At 44.2% G+C, this 21,125-nt stretch overlaps 1 protein-coding gene across 1 annotated transcript in view; it reads right to left on the reverse strand.

The window, feature by feature from the left end:
• Positions 1 to 20,034, reverse strand: part of LOC306934424 (uncharacterized protein) — a gene marked incomplete at both ends in the record, with an annotated part of 65,219 nt that extends 45,185 nt beyond the window's left edge. Inside the window, 2 exons of the mRNA XM_079516993.1 lie at positions 14,769 to 16,154; positions 19,872 to 20,034. Coding sequence (XP_079373119.1) covers positions 14,769 to 16,154; positions 19,872 to 20,034 — 1,549 coding nt within the window. The remainder of the gene's footprint in view (positions 1 to 14,768; positions 16,155 to 19,871) is intronic.
• Positions 20,035 to 21,125: the final 1,091 nt, after the last annotated feature.

The raw sequence follows: 21,125 nt of genomic DNA on the forward strand, positions 1-21,125 counted from the left end.
TTCCTTCGTCCAAAAAATACCCTGTTTACAACTAATAGCTTTGGTCAATTTCTGTCCATCTCAAGCCAACCCTGCCACATGCTGTGGTTCACTGTTCTCCTCTCCTGCCTGTAATAAACTCATTACAACAGGGGGGGTAATTATCTCACAAAACAGCTTGACCCACCCCCGGGTTAACTGATAACCAAATGTAAACATTTTAGCATTCATTTTGGGGGGACCCAATACAGTCAGCCAACTTAGGGGCGATACAGTCAGAGGCAACAATGAGAACCTCCGTTTTGGCCTCGTTGAGCTGAAGGATGTTTTTTTGCCACACAGTACGTCCTGAATGGCAGACGGACACTCCTTTAATATATTACAATTCAAATTAAAGTAATCTAGACTGTCAGGGTTAAAATAAAAAACTGTACAGTAAATCGTCCGCATAAAAGTTGGTATAAGAGTTAATAAAGCATAATTTTTTCATGATTATTAGTGAGGACCAATTATGCGAAGATAGTTGAAACGTGGTGAAGTGGTCCTTTAAAAGAGCTGTCTCTATGGAGTGTTGCTGGTGAAAACCAGACAGAAATGAAAGGCAACTTGGAGAGAGACTTGACCAGAGACATGCAAAAAACATCTTTCAGAAGAGAGTTTGGGCTGTCTAATGGACTGGGTGATGTTCTGGTGCTGCTCTGCTATAGGTCATGAAGAGAGGTTGGGCTGTCTAATGGACTGGGTGATGTTCTGGTGCTGCTCTGCTATAGGTCATGAAGAGAGGTTGGGCTGTCTAATGGACTGGGTGATGTTCTGGTGCTGCTCTGCTATAGGTCATGAAGAGAGGTTGGGCTGTCTAATGGACTGGGTGATGTTCTGGTGCTGCTCTGCTATAGGTCATGAAGAGAGGTTGGGCTGTCTAATGGACTGGGTGATGTTCTGGTGCTGCTCTGCTATAGGTCATGAAGAGAGGTTGGGCTGTCTAATGGACTGGGTGATGTTCTGGTGCTGCTCTGCTATAGGTCATGAAGAGAGGTTGGGCTGTCTAATGGACTGGGTGATGTTCTGGTGCTGCTCTGCTATAGGTCATGAAGAGAGGTTGGGCTGTCTAATGGACTGGGTGATGTTCTATTGCTGCTCTGCTATAGGTCATGAAGGGAGGTTGGGCTGTCTAATGGACTGGGTGATGTTCTGGTGCTGCTCTTATAGGTCATGAAGAGAGGTTGGGCTGTCTAATGGACTGGGTGATGTTCTGGTGGTGCTGCTCTGCTATAGGTCATGAAGGGAGGTTGGGCTGTCTAATGGACTGGGTGATGTTCTGGTGCTGCTCTTATAGGTCATGAAGAGAGGTTGGGCTGTCTAATGGACTGGGTGATGTTCTGGTGCTGCTCTGCTATAGGTCATGAAGAGAGGCTGGGCTGTCTAATGGACTGGGTGATGTTCTGGTGCTGCTCTGCTATAGGTCATGAAGGGAGATGGGTGTGAATCCCGGCGGTGGTTGGGGCGGACAGGTGGGGTGGAGGCTATTATGCCGGCCCTATAACACTAGCAACTTTGTTTACAAAAAATCACACCTGTGTGAACTGAGCGGTGCATTTATTGTTATAGTTACTGTACTCTACTGTATTATAGTGCAGGGGTTCTCAACGTTTTTGGCCAGGGACCCCCGGAAATGCTTTGGCAATGTCTCGGGACCCCTGCCCCGCCCCCTCCCGACCCCCAATATAAATCAACTGCTACAATAACCTTTATAATAGAGACAATACACCATAAATAAATACTGAAACCTGCAGATATAATCATTAGGGAAGGTGTATGCATGTACTATGTGTAGGCCTACTATGTAAACTCTTAATTTCCATTGTCCAGCCATTCAGTTGCGAAAAAAAAGAAAATAATTTGGAGACCCCCCAAAATAATGGGTGGACACACTGTAATGTAGTGTACTGTGCGGGGGTCCCCGGAACATCCAGACCCCCAGGAACGCGGCCAGGGTGCCGGGCCGGTTCCGCCGGGCCGCCCGGTGTCCGAAACGGTCGAGAAATGAGTTACCATGTGGGGGTCCCCGGGGGGTCTGTGAAGGGGGTCCCCGGAACATTCAGAGCCCCAGGAACGGCCCAGGGCTCGTACTGTAGTACTCTGTGCCACTTTACTCTGTGCTGTACTGTACTGGCCACTTTGGGTGTTGCAGCTTTCCGTGCTCGGACATACAGACACAGAGACAGACATACGGACATACATACGGACGGACATCCGTAATGGAGCGGAGCCACCACTCAAAAACAGGAGGAACTCTTTATAGTCTTTAACACAGAGTTTGTGGACTGACAATCTGGTCAAAAAGGATGAGGTTGGAAAAATAAGTCGCTCTCGCCACTTCAACCTATAGCGTTAAAATCAATTAAAAGCTGTTGTGGACTTCCACATGCGCTCCACACTCTGCATCTGAAGTGACGAATGTCCTCATTTAGCCATGGAGAAGTATTTAAAGTGCGAACAGTGCGGGATGATAGAGGAGCAATTACATCTAAAATGGCTGAACAGGAGATTAAAAGAGTGAAGTGAACTATATCAATGTCGGATTGTTGGCATTTGTGAGCAGAGGCTGCACCTGCACCAATGAACTGCTATCAAAAGTAGGGGGGAATCTTTCTGCCGAGGGGCCATTTAGCATGAGCTTAAAAGCTAGAGCTGTACTTGCCCCGTCGGACTATACTTGGGAGCGATACAATGTCCGTTGTCATAGCACCCGTTTTAACTATCTGTCTGTGTCCCTTTTGTGCCCATACTGTATATGGAGATCTCTGTAGTATGCAATACCCATTGTCATAGCACCCATTTTAACGGTCTGTCTGTGTCCCACATAGTCCAGTAATAATGTAATTTGACCTCAATCTAATTGCAAAAAAACCAAACTCAGCTGATTTTGCATCTTCAATATATCCTGAATAACAGAAAAAATGTTGCCTGGAATTGTCTGAGGGGAAAGGGTTGAAAATGGCCTGTACAGTATGGCCACCATTGACATCCAATTATAAGGCAATATTTTCTAAATTTCCTTTTGCTTTAAGTAGCATGTGACATGTCAAACTAGGGGGTTTTCATGATGCTGAATCCATTCCAAGCATTAGTTTTGCACAAAAACACTCATTGGGCTAAATGTGGCCATAGCAACTTGCCCAAATGTGCTGACATCATCACATTTGGGCAAGTTGCTATGGCCAAATTTAGCCCAAAAAGCAATACCATAAGATATGCCTCATTATATAGGCAAAATCTGTGAAGAATTTGGGAATTGTTAACACAATTCCAATAATGCCAATTCTCCTGCACCAAAGACGTAACACACCAAAAGGCAGACACAAGCCAGCCAGCTACTGATGGCCTTGCACAGCACCATATTAATCCGCCAGCAGTCAGGTGTCTGCACGGCTGTACTGAATGAGGGTGATTAGGGGGGCGTCGTGTCACATAACTAGGGATACACAGGGGGGAAAATAAGCTCAATCCACTAATATACAATAACTATCATCAATAAAGGCAGAGAAGCCCAACAGATATCTGAAAAGTTTTGCATTTGTTCACCAGATTATAAGTAGCAACATGGTGACATAATATACGGCATCTACAGTTAATTGACGTATAGAAAACACAACATTATGTTTGTACAGAGATCGGCAGAGAAGCAGGTGTTCTTAGCAAGGCTCAGGCTTGTTCCGCGAATTCACGCGTGTCATTTCTGGTCAACATGATGTACATCCTGCTCTGTCTGTGACCACATCCTCTGCTCTAGTGCTGCTGTCGTCTATGTGTTGATTAGTGACATGTCAGCTCTTCATATCTCTAAGTTCATCATCATGTGGTTTGGATGTATTCACACCTTTCTTGTTGACAAGAAGCTAAAGTTCCTTGTGAGTGTTAACTCTGACGGTCTGCAAGCAAGTGCACACACACGCACGCACCGTGCACGTCGCACGCACACACACGCACACACACACACCCACAGATGGACACACACACACACACACACACACACACACACACACACACACACACACACACACACACACACACACACACACACACACACACACATCATATTATGTGAAAATAAATACAAAACTAGAAAAAGTGCCCTTCTGGGCACAGGTCTCCACCAGGAGGATAGGAGTGTGTGTGTGTGTGTGTGTGTGTGTGTGTGTGTGTGTGTGTGTGTGTGTGTGTGTGTGTGTGTGTGTGTGTGTGTGTGTGTGTGTGTGTGTGTGTGTGTGTCGTGACTTGGCCTGTTGTAGCGCCACCATGAGGCTGATTTGAAAACTGTCAAGTGGCATTTCTTCCTCAGCCTAGTGGGAATAGGCATGCACAGTTTCACCGCAATCGGACGTTGCGTTGAGGAGTTGTGGCGATTTGTACAAAACGGGTACAAAACGGGATACTCCTGAAAACTTTAGAAGCCAATCGTAGCCAATCAGGATGGATAATTATGAGGAATTAAACAAATCACATGATCACATGACTATGGAGAGCATGTGTACCGATTTGCGTGAAATTTGGATAAAATCTGAAGGAGTAATATTAGAAAATGTGTTTTACATATGTCTGCCTCCTGGTGGCGCTATAAAGAGCAGATGTGAAAAATTCCAGGCAAAGGTTTTTCCTTGGCCTCTAGGGAGTGTGCATACAAGGTTTTACACAGATCAGTGCAGTTATAGGTAAAAACACAAATCGGTCAGTTATAGCGCCACCATGAGGCTGAGTTGAAAGTATTCAAGTGGCATTTCTTCCTCTGCCTAGTGGTAATGTGCATGCAAAATTTCACGGAAATCACACGATGTGTTCATGATTTGCAGCATTTTGTTTGAAACGGAGCACTCCTGCGAACTTTGGAAGCCAATCTTAGCCAATCAGGATGGAGTCTGAAAAATGTGAAAGAGCCGTTTCGTTGAATGGCTCTAGAGAGACTGTGTACCAATTTGCGTGATGTTTGGACAAAATCTGTAGGTGTACTGTCAAAACATTTGTTTTGCACAAAGCGGCCTCCTGGTGGCGCTATAACAGGCCAATGTGAAAACTTTGGGGCAGAGGTTCAGCTCTGGCATTCAGGGAGTGTGTGTGCAGAGTATGGCTACGATCAAGCCAACGGTGCCAGAGATTAGCTGTTCACAGACGGACGGACGGACGGACACACACACGGACACACGGACGGACGGAGTGCAAAACATACTCTCTCCCCATGCCTTCGGCCTGGTGGAGACAATAAGTATTAAGTGTGTGTGTGTGTGTGTGTGTGTGTGTGTGTGTGTGTGTGTGTGTGTGTGTGTGTGTGTGTGTGTGTGTGTGTGTGTGTGTGTGTGTGTGTGTGTGTCTAATTGTCCAATTACATCTACAATAGCTGAACAATGCAGATTAAAAGAGTGAACTATATCAATGTAGGCATTTGGCTGCACCTGCACCAATAAACTGCTATCAAAAGCAATGGAGAATTTCTGCAGAGAGGCCATTTAGCATGCGTGAGCACTTCATTTGTTCACAAGCCATACAATCAGTCTTAAAAGCTACTGCTGTACCTGCCCATCGGCCTACTTGGAAACGATACAATGTCCGTTGTCATAGCACCCGTTTTAACTATCTGTCTGTGTCCCTTTTGTGCCCATACTGTATATGGAGATCTCTGTAGTATGCAATACCCATTGTCATAGCACCCATTTTAACTGTCTGTCTGTCTGTGTCCCACATGGAGATCTCTGTATTTGTCTGTCTGCCTGTGCCTGAAGAGTGCAAACTGACTGTGAAAGGTGGACTGGTTAAGTAATCAATTGGCAGGTGTGGGGTTGCCATGGCAATCAATTGGCTGAGGCAGAGGCTGGAAATTGCACAGGTGAGGGGAGTTGGGCTCATTAGGTCCACTGGCAGAGCCTTTTGTGGTGGTTCTGGATAACGCTGCATGCCACCGACTCAAGGCCGGGCACTGCACTCCCTGTGGGGGTGTGGAACGCGTGTGTCAAATTTGATGTCGTACACATGTCGTACACACACACACACACACACACACACACACACACACACACACACACACACGTGTGTCCGGCCACAAAACGGCCTGGCCAATCAGCAGCAGCTATCCCGCCTCTAGCTGCTGCTGATTGGCCAGGCCGTTTTGTGGCCGGGCATCAAGTCTGCCTGAGAGTTCCCAGGTGGGAGCAGGAGGGGGGAACCCAGTGTACTCTCTGCTGCCCCATCTGGCGGAGTCAGGTTAGATTAGGGGGGCGTTGCGTCACATAACTAGGGATACGCAGGGAGAGGAAATAAGCTCATTCCACAACATATGCATTCACTAATTCCGCATATTATATTCTTGACATATAGAAAACAACATTGTGCGTGTTCAGCGAATGTTTGTGCAGAGATCTGCGGAGATGGTCGTTGCAGAGAGGCAGGTGCTTTTTGCAAGATTCAGGCTTGTGGTCAGGTTGAAGTTGTCACACCGATGTACAGCCTGCTCTGTGGTGACCACCACCACCACCTGAACCCCCCCTCCCACACACACACACACACACACACACACACACACACACACACACACACACACACACACACACACACACACACACACACACACACACACACACACACACACTTTTATCTACCACCAAAATGCACAACCCCCATCATATTTAGTCAACTGTCATTTCTGGAGAGGAGTGAGTGAGTGAATGAATGAATGAATGAATGAATTACACTACAGTAAGGGTATGTTCACACTACCTATCTTTTATGAATAAAACAAAATAAATCTATTGTTTTTATTTTATTTATTTTTTCTGTTTGGCCATCATGCGATTCGCCAAATATAAAAATCATCGTATTAAACTAGTAGGTGCAGCATGTGAATGTAATCAACATTGAGCAGCTGTGTGGCATATTCATCACCTCAAATGTAGTGATCTTTTATAGACAAGCTGCCAGAAATGAGCACCGTATCTCTGTGTTAATTGTTTGTCCCCCCCCCAGCCTGTCAGTCAGCTGCTTTGCCTAGCACTAGCAGTGCCTACCGGCCACGGCTGCTGCTGTGAAGGTGTCTCAGTGACTGATAGCAGTGCACAGCCAGACCATCAGCTCAGAGGAGTAGCTCTGTATATTTGTGTACATTCCACAGGCCACATCTATCAGAAGTCAATTTATCATACTATTTGCTATTCTTTTATAAGCACTCAGTTTGACCAGAAAAATGTTTAAAAAAAAGAAAAATAATGTTGTGCCTGTTTCTTCAAAGGACCGTAGTGTGTACACTACCTAAGGCCTGATGGCAGACTGTCAGGCTGTCATTATGTAACTGTAGACGTCCTATAGGCACTGACTGGTTGTTGAAGACCCTGCACGTCCTCTTTGCACCGTAGATGAAAAGCTCTTTTAGCCCTGTTGACTCTCAACCCTTTTCATTGCAAGGACCTCCGGTTTGATATTCGGCTATGAACCCCCATTTACTAAACGCTAAAATATCACAGCATTGGAGCACAAAGCTCTAGAAGAACTTAGTAAAAATGATAAAATCATTATTAAGTCTGCTGATAAGGTCCAATGTTGTCCAATATACCAAAGATTATATTGATTTTTGAAAGAACTTATGTGGATGACTGCTCTGGCTGAACCGTTTACCACTGATCACAGTGGTATAGAGGGCTTCAACCCTGTATGAATTCCCTGGTGATGTTTGAGGCGTCTATTTCTTCTGTAGATATGTTTGGGTTGGGCAGGATCATCTGGGATGGAGAATAAGGAGAGAAACATCATAAAATGTTTTAAAATAACATGCAAGCTGCATGTGTTGTATTATCAACTGACAATGTTCAAATTGTAGTCATGACAGCAGCAACTGCCAGGCAGAGATTGGCCATTGGAACAGTCCTGGCCTGCCTGATGACTTCAGCTGTCTCTGTCTAAGGTGCTGCCACATGGTCAAAAGAGCTGCGCACGTTCTCGGCTGCGCGCTGCTTAAAGCTTGAGTTTTTAGACAGCTGGTGGATGGAAATTAAGCTCCACCTCCGCCGAATACTTGCGCGACGGCCAGATTCCCGGAAACGCTCTCCTCCGCTCAAGTCTTCGGCGGAGGTGGAGCTTAATTTCCATCCACCAGCTGTCTAAAAACTCGGAATTTAAGCTGCGCGCAGCTTAAGAAGTGCGCAGCTTAAGACCTTTTTGCGCTCAGGTGTGGAGACGGTGTCTGTTTAGCTGTTGCCACACTATGAAAAGAGCTGCGCACGTTCTCGGCTGCGCACAGCTTAAAGCTTGAGTTTTTAGACAGCTGGTGGATGGAAATTAAGCTCCACCTCCGCCGAATACTTGCGCGACGGCCAGATTCCCGGAAACGCTCTCCTCCGCTCAAGTCTTCCGCGGAGGTGGAGCTTCTTTTCCATCCACCAGCTGTCTAAAAACTCAAGCTTTAAGCTGCGCGCAGCTTAAGAAGTGCGCAGCTTAAGAAAGTTTTGCGCTATGGTGTGGAGACGGTGTCTGTCTGTCTAACAACTCATAAACCAACTAAGTGGCACTCCAAAATAAAAAAACGATGCACGACTGGCTCAGATGCAATTTCTCATGTTTATTTAAGAACACTGATACGTTTCGGCAGAGCCTTCTTCAGAGCAGACTACAAAGTGATACTGGGGATGTGGGTTCCTCTTTTAAAACCAACATTTTGATCATCCCCACCTGTGTAGAGGGGAGGTCCTTACTTATTATCAATGATCAATTTTAATCAATCAATTGTAATCAATTACAAAGCATCACAGTTAGAAGTTCACAATATAATCAGTACAAACATCACAGATCATGTAAAAGTCAGACATTTTCTTTTTTATACATTGCATATTAAATACAATATAGGCCTATACAAATATAAATGTCTAGGGGCACAGAAAACCACATCAGGGACTAAGAACACACAGAAACCTTAAATACATTAGGCAGATTAAACATCAGGAACTCCAAGAACAACAAAACATATTACAAAAAGGGTTTGTAGTTTACCCCCCTCTGGTGGTGGTAACTTGTTCAACCCCTACAAAGCGCAGAGATGAGGGTGAACCATGACTAGCCTCAAGATATTGTTCAGCCATGGGCATTATTCAATGTTGCCTGTGCGTATAGCAGTTTTGTGTTCAGATAATCTTGTTGTTTAGGCATCTTTTTGTTTGGCCAATGTAAGCTTTTTACCACAAGGACAGCTTAGCATGTAAACCACATTTGTGAAATTACAGTTTGATGAGTCTCTTTTGTGTATACTTTTTACCTGTCAAAGGATGTGAGAAGAATTTGCAATTGGTGGTATTGTTACATTGTGCACATCGTCCACATCTTTAGTTGCCCCTGAGGGACAGCCTAGGTGGAACGTCAGGGCCAGATGATGATGAGTGAACCAATTTGTCTCTATATGCTGCATTCACATGGAATCAGGCAAGCGGTAGACCGTCTACCGCTTAAAAATTTAATCTTTTTAGCGTTCCGTGCCGCCCAGCAGGTTTTGCCGTTTGCCGTCTACCGTAGACGGCAAAACGTCAAAACCTGCTGGATGGCACGGAACGGTAAAAAGATAAAATATTTTAACATTGACGCCGTCTGCCGTTACCGTCGCCGGTTCTGGCTGCCATGCCGTCCTGCTCCCGTCCACTAAAATGAAGTCCGGATTGCCGTCTACCGCTTGCCTGATGGGGGCTACACTTAGGGTTGGGATTCGGATCCGGGTCCATTTCCGGATCCGGAGCCGGTTCCATCGTTTTTTGGCCGCCGCGCAAAAAGTCTGCGGAGGTGGAGCTTGTTTTCCATCCACCAGCAGTGGACTGACCTCATGCCTCCTTCTATGCATGAGGAGTCCAAGCTGCTTCTTTTCACCTGACAGGGGGGAATTTCCCTGGCCGGATGTAGCATGTGGAAGGAACACGTTATTCCGACGGTAACAAGACAACTCACCCTTTTTGCCCCTCCAAGTGAGTTGTCCGGACGTCTCACCCCGAACGTCCGGACAACTCACCAGGGGTGAGATGTCTTCACTTTCGGGGGTGAGATGTCTTCACTTTCGGCCACTTTCGGGGTGAGTTGTCTTCACTTTCGGGATGAGTTGTCTGACTGAATATGTAGCCTTTGAGCTCTTTTATATACTTTACTGAATATTGCACAATAATACTTTACTGAATATTTCACAAGAATATAACACAAGAGTCAAATGTAGCCTACGGTCAAATGCAATATTATATTATAGTTTATTTAAATATAGAAACATTGTAAACAAAGCAGTGCAATGCACAGCCATGAACAGCCAATGAATTTCCTTCTCAGTTTGGCCAATCAGGTTATCATGCTTTTGACTTTGAAATCTTAACTGCCAGCAGTGCCAGCCAGCCGGATGAAAATCAGTTGACTCAGACTGACTTGAATGAAGCCAAGGTAAGCTAAGCTAAGATTCTAGGTGTAAGTATGTAGGACTAGTAGCATGCCAAAGTTATAATTATTTTCGGACGGAATACTATAGCATGTCGTTTTTCGTGATTTTGGAGGATTTGGAAAAAAAAAAAAAATCATGAAAAAACGACATACTATATAGTCCATGGTTTGGGACGGCATAATATATTATGTCATATTTTCATGATTTTGGGACACTATGTCAGAGCCAGGTCTTGAACCTGCAGCCTCCTGATTCCCAGGCAGGCTCTGTACCCAGTGAGCCACTGTGCATGCTGTTCTTAAAAGGCCAACTAGATAATGACAGAAGAGCCAGAGACTTGTTTCCATTGTGGTTAATAAACATTTGAACGTCTAGAGATAAACAACAGCAAAAGAAACAATAGACAAATCTCCTGTTATTTTATTTTTGGTATTTTATTTTTGTATCAATGTTGTACTCAAAGGGAACATCAGTCTGTGTTGTGGCAGGTAGCAAGTAGATCAGTGACTTAGCACACTGGCTGTATGATCTGGAGACTCAAATCTTTACTTGCCAAAATCTGCCATTGACCCCCATTCTGAATTTCTCAAATTTGAAAGCACTATATTTCTAAAACTATGAAACATTTCAAAGATTCCTTTTCAGGCAAACATGTCCACCGTAAGATGAACCTAAATAGGTTTGAATGGGGTTTCTAGGTGTAAGTATGTAGGACTAGTAGCATGCCAAAGTTTGTGCTATTGCCATTGAGAATGCATTGGGCTTTTAAGTTAAATAACTCAGAAACTACAAAACATTTCAAAGTAAAAAGTTCCAGCATGTGTCTCCACAGTAAGCTGAATTATAAAACGTGTGAATGGAGTTTCTAGGTTAAAGTGATTTTTGACGTGCCACTATCTGCCATTGTACATTTCTCACATTTAAAGCACTATATTTCTAAAACTATGAAACATTTCAAAGATTCCTTTTCAGGCAAACATGTCCACCGTAAAATGAACCTAAATATGTTTGAATGGGGATTATAGGTGTAAGTATGTAGGACTAGTAGCATGCCAAAGTTATAAAGTGTAAATGGAGTTTCTAGCGACTGATTATTTCCAGCACCCATGATAATCTTCAGACACATGCAGTGTCTGCTGGTGACCAGTAGATGGCGGCAAAACGTTGGTTTTCCAGTGTGTCCATGACGACTTTAAACAATGTGTAGATTCACCTGCTCCATCTCTGTCTCTCTCTCTATTCTATCCAATAAAATAATGGACTAACAAAAATGATCAACAACAGCAGTGACAACCGACTCTTTTCATATCATTATCATTATTTATTCTGCATTTGAGCCACGGACATGCACCATAACTTATTAGTTGACTGGATAAGATTTTGTGCACAATTCCATGCTGTGTTATTGTGGTATTAGGAGAGGTAGCCTATCAGGCAAACATTGATTTACAAATATATATATATCTACATTCTCTCTAAATGTGTACATTTCTTGTCAATTAAGTAATGCAGATGTTTAACAATAATTTAACTCTTGAGAGCCTAAAAATGAAACCAAATGGTTACAAACTCTCCATCCTTTAGCTGGGGACCACTTGGAACCGCCTCAAGGCCCACTGGTGGTCCCCGGACCACTGGTTGAAAACCACAGAGCATACATACAGCCCCCACCTTCACTTTAATGCAGCCAGGTTAATTAATATCACTCAATACTGATATATTATTGATTTCATCTGTTACATTTCCAAATACGCAAACATGACCTGCTTTAATTACTTCAGTCTATATTATTAGCTTAATGACCATAGTACTGTATTTTGTATGACCAATTTACGTACTGTGAGCTTTTGGTACTCTAAACTTTAGAGTAAATTATATGAAGATAGGTTGAAAAGTGGTGAAGTGGTCCTTTAGAGTCTAAAGGACCACTTCACCACTTTTCAACCTATCTTCATATAATTTGTCCTCACTAATGTTCATGATAAAATAGCACATTTCTTTCTACTCAGTCTGTGTCTCATAGGAGGGCTGTGGGCAGTTCAGAAACCCTGCAGTCCACCATTGACACCAGTGACATCATCGTTAAGCAGATTTTTTAGAATAGAAAGCCTGCAGTTTCTATTATCTTGGATTCCCCATCGATGATGTCACTGGTGGACGGGTTTCTGAACTGCCCATAGCCCTCCTCTTAGACACAGACAAAACAAAAATGTGCTATTAATCATGATCATTATGACTGAGGACCAATTATATGAAGATAAGTTGAAAAGTGGGTGAAGTGGTCCTTTAAAGTAGGACCTATTATCAATTTGATGCAAATACTTATGTACTTTGATGTACATTTTTAATTCTGCACTTTTATTTCTATATTTCAGTATTGATACTTTTACTTCATGGGATAGTTCACTTAAAAAAGTAATAACAATTAAACATTGTATCGTCTACTCAGGTTTAGACAGTTTTGAAGTTGCTTGATTTAGTATTTAGTTATTTGATATTAAATTGTAGCTGCCCCGCCCCCTTCATATACAAACCCATTGTAACTTCAAAACTACATTTTACCCAGAAGATTGGCAGTCATGAGAAGATAATCTTCAACATATCGTTAAGAGTCATGTGTTGTACCTTTAATGCTCCAGCTGATTGCTTGTAAAAACACTAATTCAAATAAGAAAAGGCCATTTTTTATATAAAGCAAATATCGAGTCATTAAACTACAAATGAGTGTGTGTGCGCGCGCGTGACCGTGTGTGTGTTTACGTGCAACAGTCAGCTGTTATATATCAAAAGGAACATGCCGTGCTTCGGGCATTATCATTTGGAAACATCTGTTTTTTTACCATATTATTTGAACACAGGGAATAAAGAAACATCCGTACCATATCTGGGAATAAAGCTAAATGAAATCTCTAAAAAACAGAGCTCACAACATGTTTAAAATATAAAAGTGTACATTATTATGGTACAGTATAGCCTACATGATGATGGAGACGAACAACAAATATGTGAACATGGCAGCTGTTCAACTTTCCCTCCCTTTTACAAGTGCCAGTAAGGAAGTGGCGACGACAGCACATGGTAGTAGTAACCAAAAAAGACGCCTCTTCCGGCTCTGGGGCGTGTGTGCTCGAGAGGGGGCAACATTTTCCAGAGATTGCTTGCGAAGCATGAGCGGAAGCTTGTCAAGATTCCGCGTGCGTAACAGAAGTCCCGGAAAAGCCGCGCTGTGATTGGCCAGTAGTCACTTGAGTGGCAGCGAGAGACATGGAGGAGTCGCATGCAGTGATGTCACTTGGGCAGCGACGCTGCGTGCCTTCAGCATTTCCTGCGCACTTCCGCCCCCTTTTGCACACGCATCGCTCCAACGAACTGCAGCGGCCAATGAGGCATCTATTTTTTTTCTATGTTAGTGACTTGTACTACAATAAAAAAATATACACCAGCTAACTCGATGACTCAAGTAACTACAGATATATTGAAGTAGATTACATTTGACCTCACTTATTGTCTGAGATATTTGGCAATGTATGTTTGGGACAAATTTGACCCATCAGGCAACAAGTGCTAATAGACTTATGCCATCACAATAAGTACTAGTGTAATATGTGTAATAGTGTAATAAGTGTAATAGTGTAATAAGTGTAATACTGTAATACGTGTACTAGTGAAATAGCCGATTGTCCCACATTTGGCACATACATTTGTGCCAAATTTGTGTACATATATCGTTTGTGCTAAATTCAAATTGAGTATCTCAACTTAATATAGCATCTGATTGATGGCAGAAACAAAGATTTTTTGTATCATTAGAAATTAATTCCATACAAAAGTGGTTAAAGCTGTATTGTTGCAAAAATGCAACAATTCTGTATACTCAGAATGTTGTTTTAACCAGCTCTCTGACTACATGTTCTCTGGTGACGTTTGAGATAACAGTTCCTGCTGAACTGTTTCCCACAATGGTCACAGTAGTAGGGCTTCTCTCCTGTATGAATTCTCTGGTGATCTATTAGACCACTGCTCGTGCGGAAGCTAGTCCCACACTGGTCACAGGTGTAGGGCTTCTCTCCTGTATGAATTTTCTGGTGATATTTTAGATGATTGCTCCTGCTGAACCTAGTCCCACACTGGTCACAGGCGTAGGGCTTCTCTCCTGTATGAATTCTCTGGTGACATTTTAGATGACTGCTCCTGCTGAACCTAGTCCCACACTGGTCACAGGCGTAGGGCTTCTCTCCTGTATGAATTCTCTGGTGAACTTTTAGATCACTGCTCGTGCTGAACGTCGTCCCACACTGGTCACAGGCGTAGGGCTTCTCTCCTGTATGAATTCTCTGGTGAACTTTTAGATCACTGCTCGTGCTGAACGTCGTCCCACACTGGTCACAGGCATAGGGCTTCTCTCCTGTATGAATTCTCTGGTGACATTTGAGATTACCGCTCGTGCGGAAGCTAGTCCCACACTGGTCACAGGCGTAGGGCTTCTCTCCTGTATGAATTCTCTGGTGACTTTTGAGATGACTGCTCTGGCTGAACCTAGTCCCACACTGGTCACAGGCATAGGGCTTCTCTCCTGTATGAATTCTCTGGTGATATATTAGACCATTGCTCGTGCGGAAGCTAGTCCCACACTGGTCACAGGCGTAGGGCTTCTCTCCTGTATGAATTCTCTGGTGATATATTAGACCACTGCTCGTGCGGAAGCTAGTCCCACACTGGTCACAGCCGTAGGGCTTCTCTCCTGTATGAATTCTCTGGTGACTTTTGAGATGACTGCTCTGGCTGAACCTAGTCCCACACTGGTCACAGGCATAGGGCTTCTCTCCTGTATGAATTCTCTGGTGATATATTAGACCATTGCTCGTGCGGAAGCTAGTCCCACACTGGTCACAGGCGTAGGGCTTCTCTCCTGTATGAATTATCTGGTGACATTTGAGATTACCGCTCGTGCGGAAGCTAGTCCCACACTGGTCACAGGCGTAGGGCTTCTCTCCTATATGAATTCTCTGGTGATCTATTAGACCACTGCTCATGCGGAAGCTAGTCCCACACTGGTCACAGCCGTAGGGCTTCTCTCCTGTATGAATTCTCTGGTGACTTTTGAGATGACTGCTCTGGCTGAACCTAGTCCCACACTGGTCACAGGCGTAGGGCTTCTCTCCTGTATGAATTCTCTGGTGACTTTTGAGTTGACTGCTCCTGCTGAACCTAGTCCCACACTGGTCACAGGCGTAGGGCTTCTCTCCTGTATGCATTTTCTGGTGATCTATTAGACCACTGCTCCTGCTGAACCTAGTCCCACACTGGTCACAGCCGTAGGGCTTCTCTCCTGTATGCATTTTCTGGTGATCTATTAGAACACTGCTCCTGCTGAACCTAGTCCCACACTGGTCACAGCCGTAGGGCTTCTCTCCTGTATGAATTCTCTGGTGACATTTTAGATTACTGCTCGTGCTGAACCTCGTCCCACACTGGTCACAGGCGTAGGGCTTCTCTCCTGTATGAATTCTCTGGTGACATTTTAGATGACTGCTCCTGCTGAACCTAGTCCCACACTGGTCACAGGCGTAGGGCTTCTCTCCTGTATGAATTCTCTGGTGAACTTTTAGATCACTGCTCGTGCTGAACGTCGTCCCACACTGGTCACAGGCGTAGGGCTTCAAGCCTGTGTGAATTCTCTGGTATTGGTTGAGAGGTCTATTTCTGCTGTAGATATGTTTGAGTTGGGCAGGACAGACATCTGGGATGGAGAATGAGGAGAGAGGAAAATAAATAACAAATGAATAAAATAAGTTGAGTTGTATTATTACCAAGTGAGCAGCAGCAACTGCCAGGCAAAGATTGGCTGTTGGAACATTCCTGGCAGCCGTTTCGACCGAAAATCAACCGATAATTCCCAGTAGGTTACTTATTACGCCGATCTTATCTAGCCGATCGGACCTACTGCATGTAGTCTGGAGCCTACTGGCTGCGATTGGCGTTGATGACACGTTCACCGATCTTATCGGTCTACTCAGGTCTACTGGACATGCTGGGAGCCTACTGAAAATGACAAGCCTCCTCATACCCTCCCCTAAACTTAACCGCAAGCATGTCGCAGCGCGGTCCTAATATTAACGCATGTTCGCCAACCTTAATCCTGTCGTTTTGGTCTACTGCGTACTAAAAACGACAAGCCTCCTCATACCCTCCCCTAAACTCAACTGCAAGCATGTCGCAGCGCGGTCCTAATATTAACGCATGTTAAGTTTTTTTTACGTTTTATCAGTCGGCAGAGCATGCCCATACTCGTCGAAAACAATCGTACTGATCCTAAGTGATCACTGCGGTCTTGTCTATTGATAACAGTCGAAACGGGTGTTGCTGGCCTGCCTGTTGACTGCTCCTCTCTCTCTCTCTCTCTCATATGCAACAGACATACAATGCTTTGGGAAATTGGATATAGTAATGAAAATTATGCATGATTTGAACCTGCTAACTATACTCTTAAGCCGTTTATGCAATAATGGTGTCCACAAGTTGTAAGTATAGTAATAGGCCTCAAATAATCCGCTTTTGACAAAGGAGCATAACAACAGAGTCTGAGTTGTTATTTAAATGGACACAATATTTGACCAAGTGCACCAAGCAGACAAAAGCATAAGTAAAGATGGACATTCACAAAGGTCCTATCCCCACCCCTATGGTCAGAGAGAGAGAGAGAGAGACAGACAGACAGACAGACAGACAGACAGACAGACAGACAGACAGACAGACACAGAGAGAGAGAGAGACAGAAACAGGAAGGCAGAGGAGAAGGGAGGGTTGCACTGGGCATTCCGTCAAAGATCTTATCTTTGTGCATTTGGCCTCGACTCTAGCTCCTCTTAGCAGAAACATTTAGCAACCATAGTAACCACACACACACACACACACACACAAATGAAGACAAAAACAGTACTAAATCTAATACTGTAGATAACTTAGGCACGCACAGCCATCTTGGGGGTTAAAGGTCAACCAAGATCCTGCTCAGAGCTTGGAGTCACCTATATAACTGGTTCCCAAAGAGTTTCATGTCAAATTGACACTCATTACTAGCCCGTGGACCCCCGTTTGACCATTTTAATTTCAAGGACCCCCGGTCTGACCTGAATTAGGCTATGGTCCCCCATTTCTATCTCTGGGACCCCAATGTATATTGTATAATCAAAGTTAATTTAACTCCGAGTGTGTACAAGTGTACAATCTCAGAGTTACAGACCCATAAGGGTCCATTTGGTTCCATTTGTACACTCTCAGAGTTACAGACCCATAAGGGTCCATTTGGTTCCAAACTATCATTTAGCTGGGGACCCCCTGGAACTCCCCCAAGGACCCCTGGGGGTCCCAAGACCCCACTTTGGGAACCACTGGTTTAGGAATGAACCCTGAGAGGCCCTGTTTACATCTGTTGGCCTGTGTCTCTTAAATACATTTTTTATCCCACCATTTTGTAACCCATTTTTCACCCCTGTGTCAATTATCTAATGTGATCCTGGGCTCTACACACCCTCCGCCAACCTGGGGAGAGCAACGGACTTGAACTCATGCTTCCTTCTATGCATGAGGAGTCCAAGTCACTCCTTTACACCTGGCAGGGGGGAGTTTTCCTGGTTGGACGTAGCACGTGGAAGGAACACGTTATTCCAACCAGTTCCTTTCCCCTCCATCAGGCGCCCCGGCTGGCCAGGGGGAGGTAGTTTAGAGACCAGGATTACTGCATGTTTTTTTGTGAGGGTACCTACCCTAGGGGACACGGGGAGAACATGCAAACTCCACGCAGAAAGGCCCTTTCGCCAACCCCGCCTCGGGTATGTGCACTGATGGCGCGGAGGAGAGAACACGCCGCCAGCACCCACAGCGTCCCCAGCGGGAATCGAAACCCATGGACCTTCTAGCTGTGAGGCGACAGCACTACCGACTGTGCCACCGTGCACTAATGTACATCTCAGAGAAAGATGTATTAATAATGATTTTTTGTAAAAACGGCTGTGTTTTATTAGCTTTTTTGGGGCTGCTAGTCCACCCAGTCCCTGTGAGGGGCAGGATGCACATGCAGATCCGACACACCAAAGGTCCGCCGTGAGGTTAGGTTAGGGTTTTTACCATAGAGTAATACAAGTTTAGAGGCCGAACTGGAGCGATAGCCCCCCCCCCCCCCCCCCCCCCCCCCCCCCCCGCTATTCATTTCGATGGAAGCACCCGGAAGAACTACTTCCACATTTTTTCAATTTGGGCACCAAAATTTGGTGCTTGTTTCTAACTTTAGAAACAAGCCCAAATAATAAATATAGCTGCAAGCAGAGATAAGGCATGACCAAGCAGGAGGAAGGCAATAAGCAATAAGAACAATATGCACACTAAGCCATAGAAACATGGACTGAATTTGAGAAAAAGAAGACCATGTAATTGTGACAGGGTCAGTTTTAATTGTTGGGGGGGGGGCAGGGTTCTTGAAGACTCATATACTGAGTTGGCGGTGCCCGGATTTGAACCCATGAACTTGTGGTCCAAGGCAAGAGCTCTACCTACTATCCGGACACAATCAGTTGTTTTATTGCAAAATATTTTTAATAACAATTATGTGTCTCCTGGTTTTGGGGATGTCATCCATTACTAGTGTGTTCGCTGTTCTGTTTTTTCAGTTAATGGTCCTTAGATTGTGTGTAGAACGTTTTACGCAAACTGCTCAAATTGCTCCAGGCAGAAAATCAGGTATAAGCATTTTTCAACTGTTCAAAATGGCAGTATATCTGAGGGCGGAGCTTACTGGTCAAAGTGACAGATGTGTTCCCCATGTGGAAATAAGTGCCATGACTTTTGGCCAAACAAGGCATGAGTAATTATGCCTGTTCAAAGGTTTAATTTCCAAAGAAATGCTCTATCGCCTGCCTTTGGCCAATTGGAGTAAAACTGGTTTCAGCGTTATCTGGCATGATCCTCTACCATACTGGGTTAGGTTTACATGTAATGCTTCATAAGCATGTGATGCTGCATGTATGTATTTTGGGAAGAAGAAGATCTTTCACAAAACAGCAATTGTCATTGGCTCATAAAAACTTCAAAAACAAAAAAACGGAAGTACATTTCTTTTAAGTGAAAAGAATGTACTAATGATTGTGTCCGTATACAGTAGGTCCAAACTTCAAATTGAAGAAGTAGAATTTTTGTGCATTTAATTTGATCAAAGATCCTGAGAGGAGATAGCTTTGAACTGTTTTTCATATAATTCAAAATGGCCGTGATCTAAGGGTCAGAGGTCAAAAATAAGAACATGTTACTTGTTCGGCATGAGGAGACGCCTGACGCATGTGTGTATCAAGGTTTTATTGTCGACGGTCAAACGGTTCATGAGCTACGCGTGGTCAAAGTTTGCATTTTCAGTTTCAGTGCTATAGCGCTCAAAGTGCACAGTGACAAGAAAACATGCACATACCTTTTCTGTGTAACTTCACCACAGGCTGCCTCAGCATGGCTGCCTGGTAGATCTGTTCCTTCTCTATCCTGTATAACTTCACCACAGGCTGCTTCAGCATGGCTGCCTGGTAGATCTGTTCCTCCTCTGACGCAGCAGCTGAAAAGACTTTACTCGCTGACATGTTGTGTTCCACGCACGCACGCACGCGCGCGCGCACGCACGCACGCACGCACACACACACACACACACACACACACACACACACACACACACACACACACACACACACACACACACACACACACACACACACACACACACACACACACACACACACACACACACACACACACACACACACACACACACACACACACACACACACACACACACACACACACACACACACACACACACAGTATGTATTTCCTGAAGTGAGAGGTAATAATTATAACATGATATGATATGATATAGTACTTTATTGTCAGTTCACACTGAAATTTGTCTTGCGACACAGCAGCCAAGTATGCAGAACACATATACGTACACATTTGACATAACACAAAGAACAAGACAATTTACATACATAAAGACATGAAGACAAGAGCAATATCCACCGCTTAGATTATCCTGTGGCTACTACAACTCCTGATTAAGCCTCAAGGTCGACTGGTGGACAAAGGACCTCTTTAGTCTGACCTTATTGTATGCTGGTACACCATATCTCCTTCCTGAAGGTAGCAACCTATATTCTCCATACAACACATGCTTAGTATTAGAGGTGATATTCCTTGCTAACCTTAGGATGCTGTTATCATACGTGGATGTATAAAGTTTCTGAAGTTGTTGTCCAACAATCTTTGAACAAATGTTCAGTTGTTGCAGCATTTGTGACTTTAGGGCTGCAGACAAACATCCATACCAGGTGGTACTACAGTACTGAAGAACACTCATAATAACAGAAGTGAAAAACAAAAGAAGAATCCGTCTACTAGCACCGAAGGATCTTAGACGGCGAAGAAAGTAGATTATTTGCTTTGTTTTCTTACACACTGAATCAATCTGATCGTTCCATGACAATAGATGGTCTATTACTACTCCTAGGTATTTGTACGAACATACCTGGTTGATCGGTTCACCATGAATAGTAATGGGGGATCGGTGTATCTCTGGTGGTGTACCAAAAACAATCTCTTCTGTCTTTTTTGTGTTAATGATGAGAGCGTTGTTATCACTCGTCACAGTATCGTTGCGTTGCAACCACCTTATTTA

This window comes from Electrona antarctica (assembly GCF_951216825.1).
Source record: "Electrona antarctica genome assembly, chromosome: 12".
Taxonomy (NCBI): domain Eukaryota; kingdom Metazoa; phylum Chordata; class Actinopteri; order Myctophiformes; family Myctophidae; genus Electrona; species Electrona antarctica.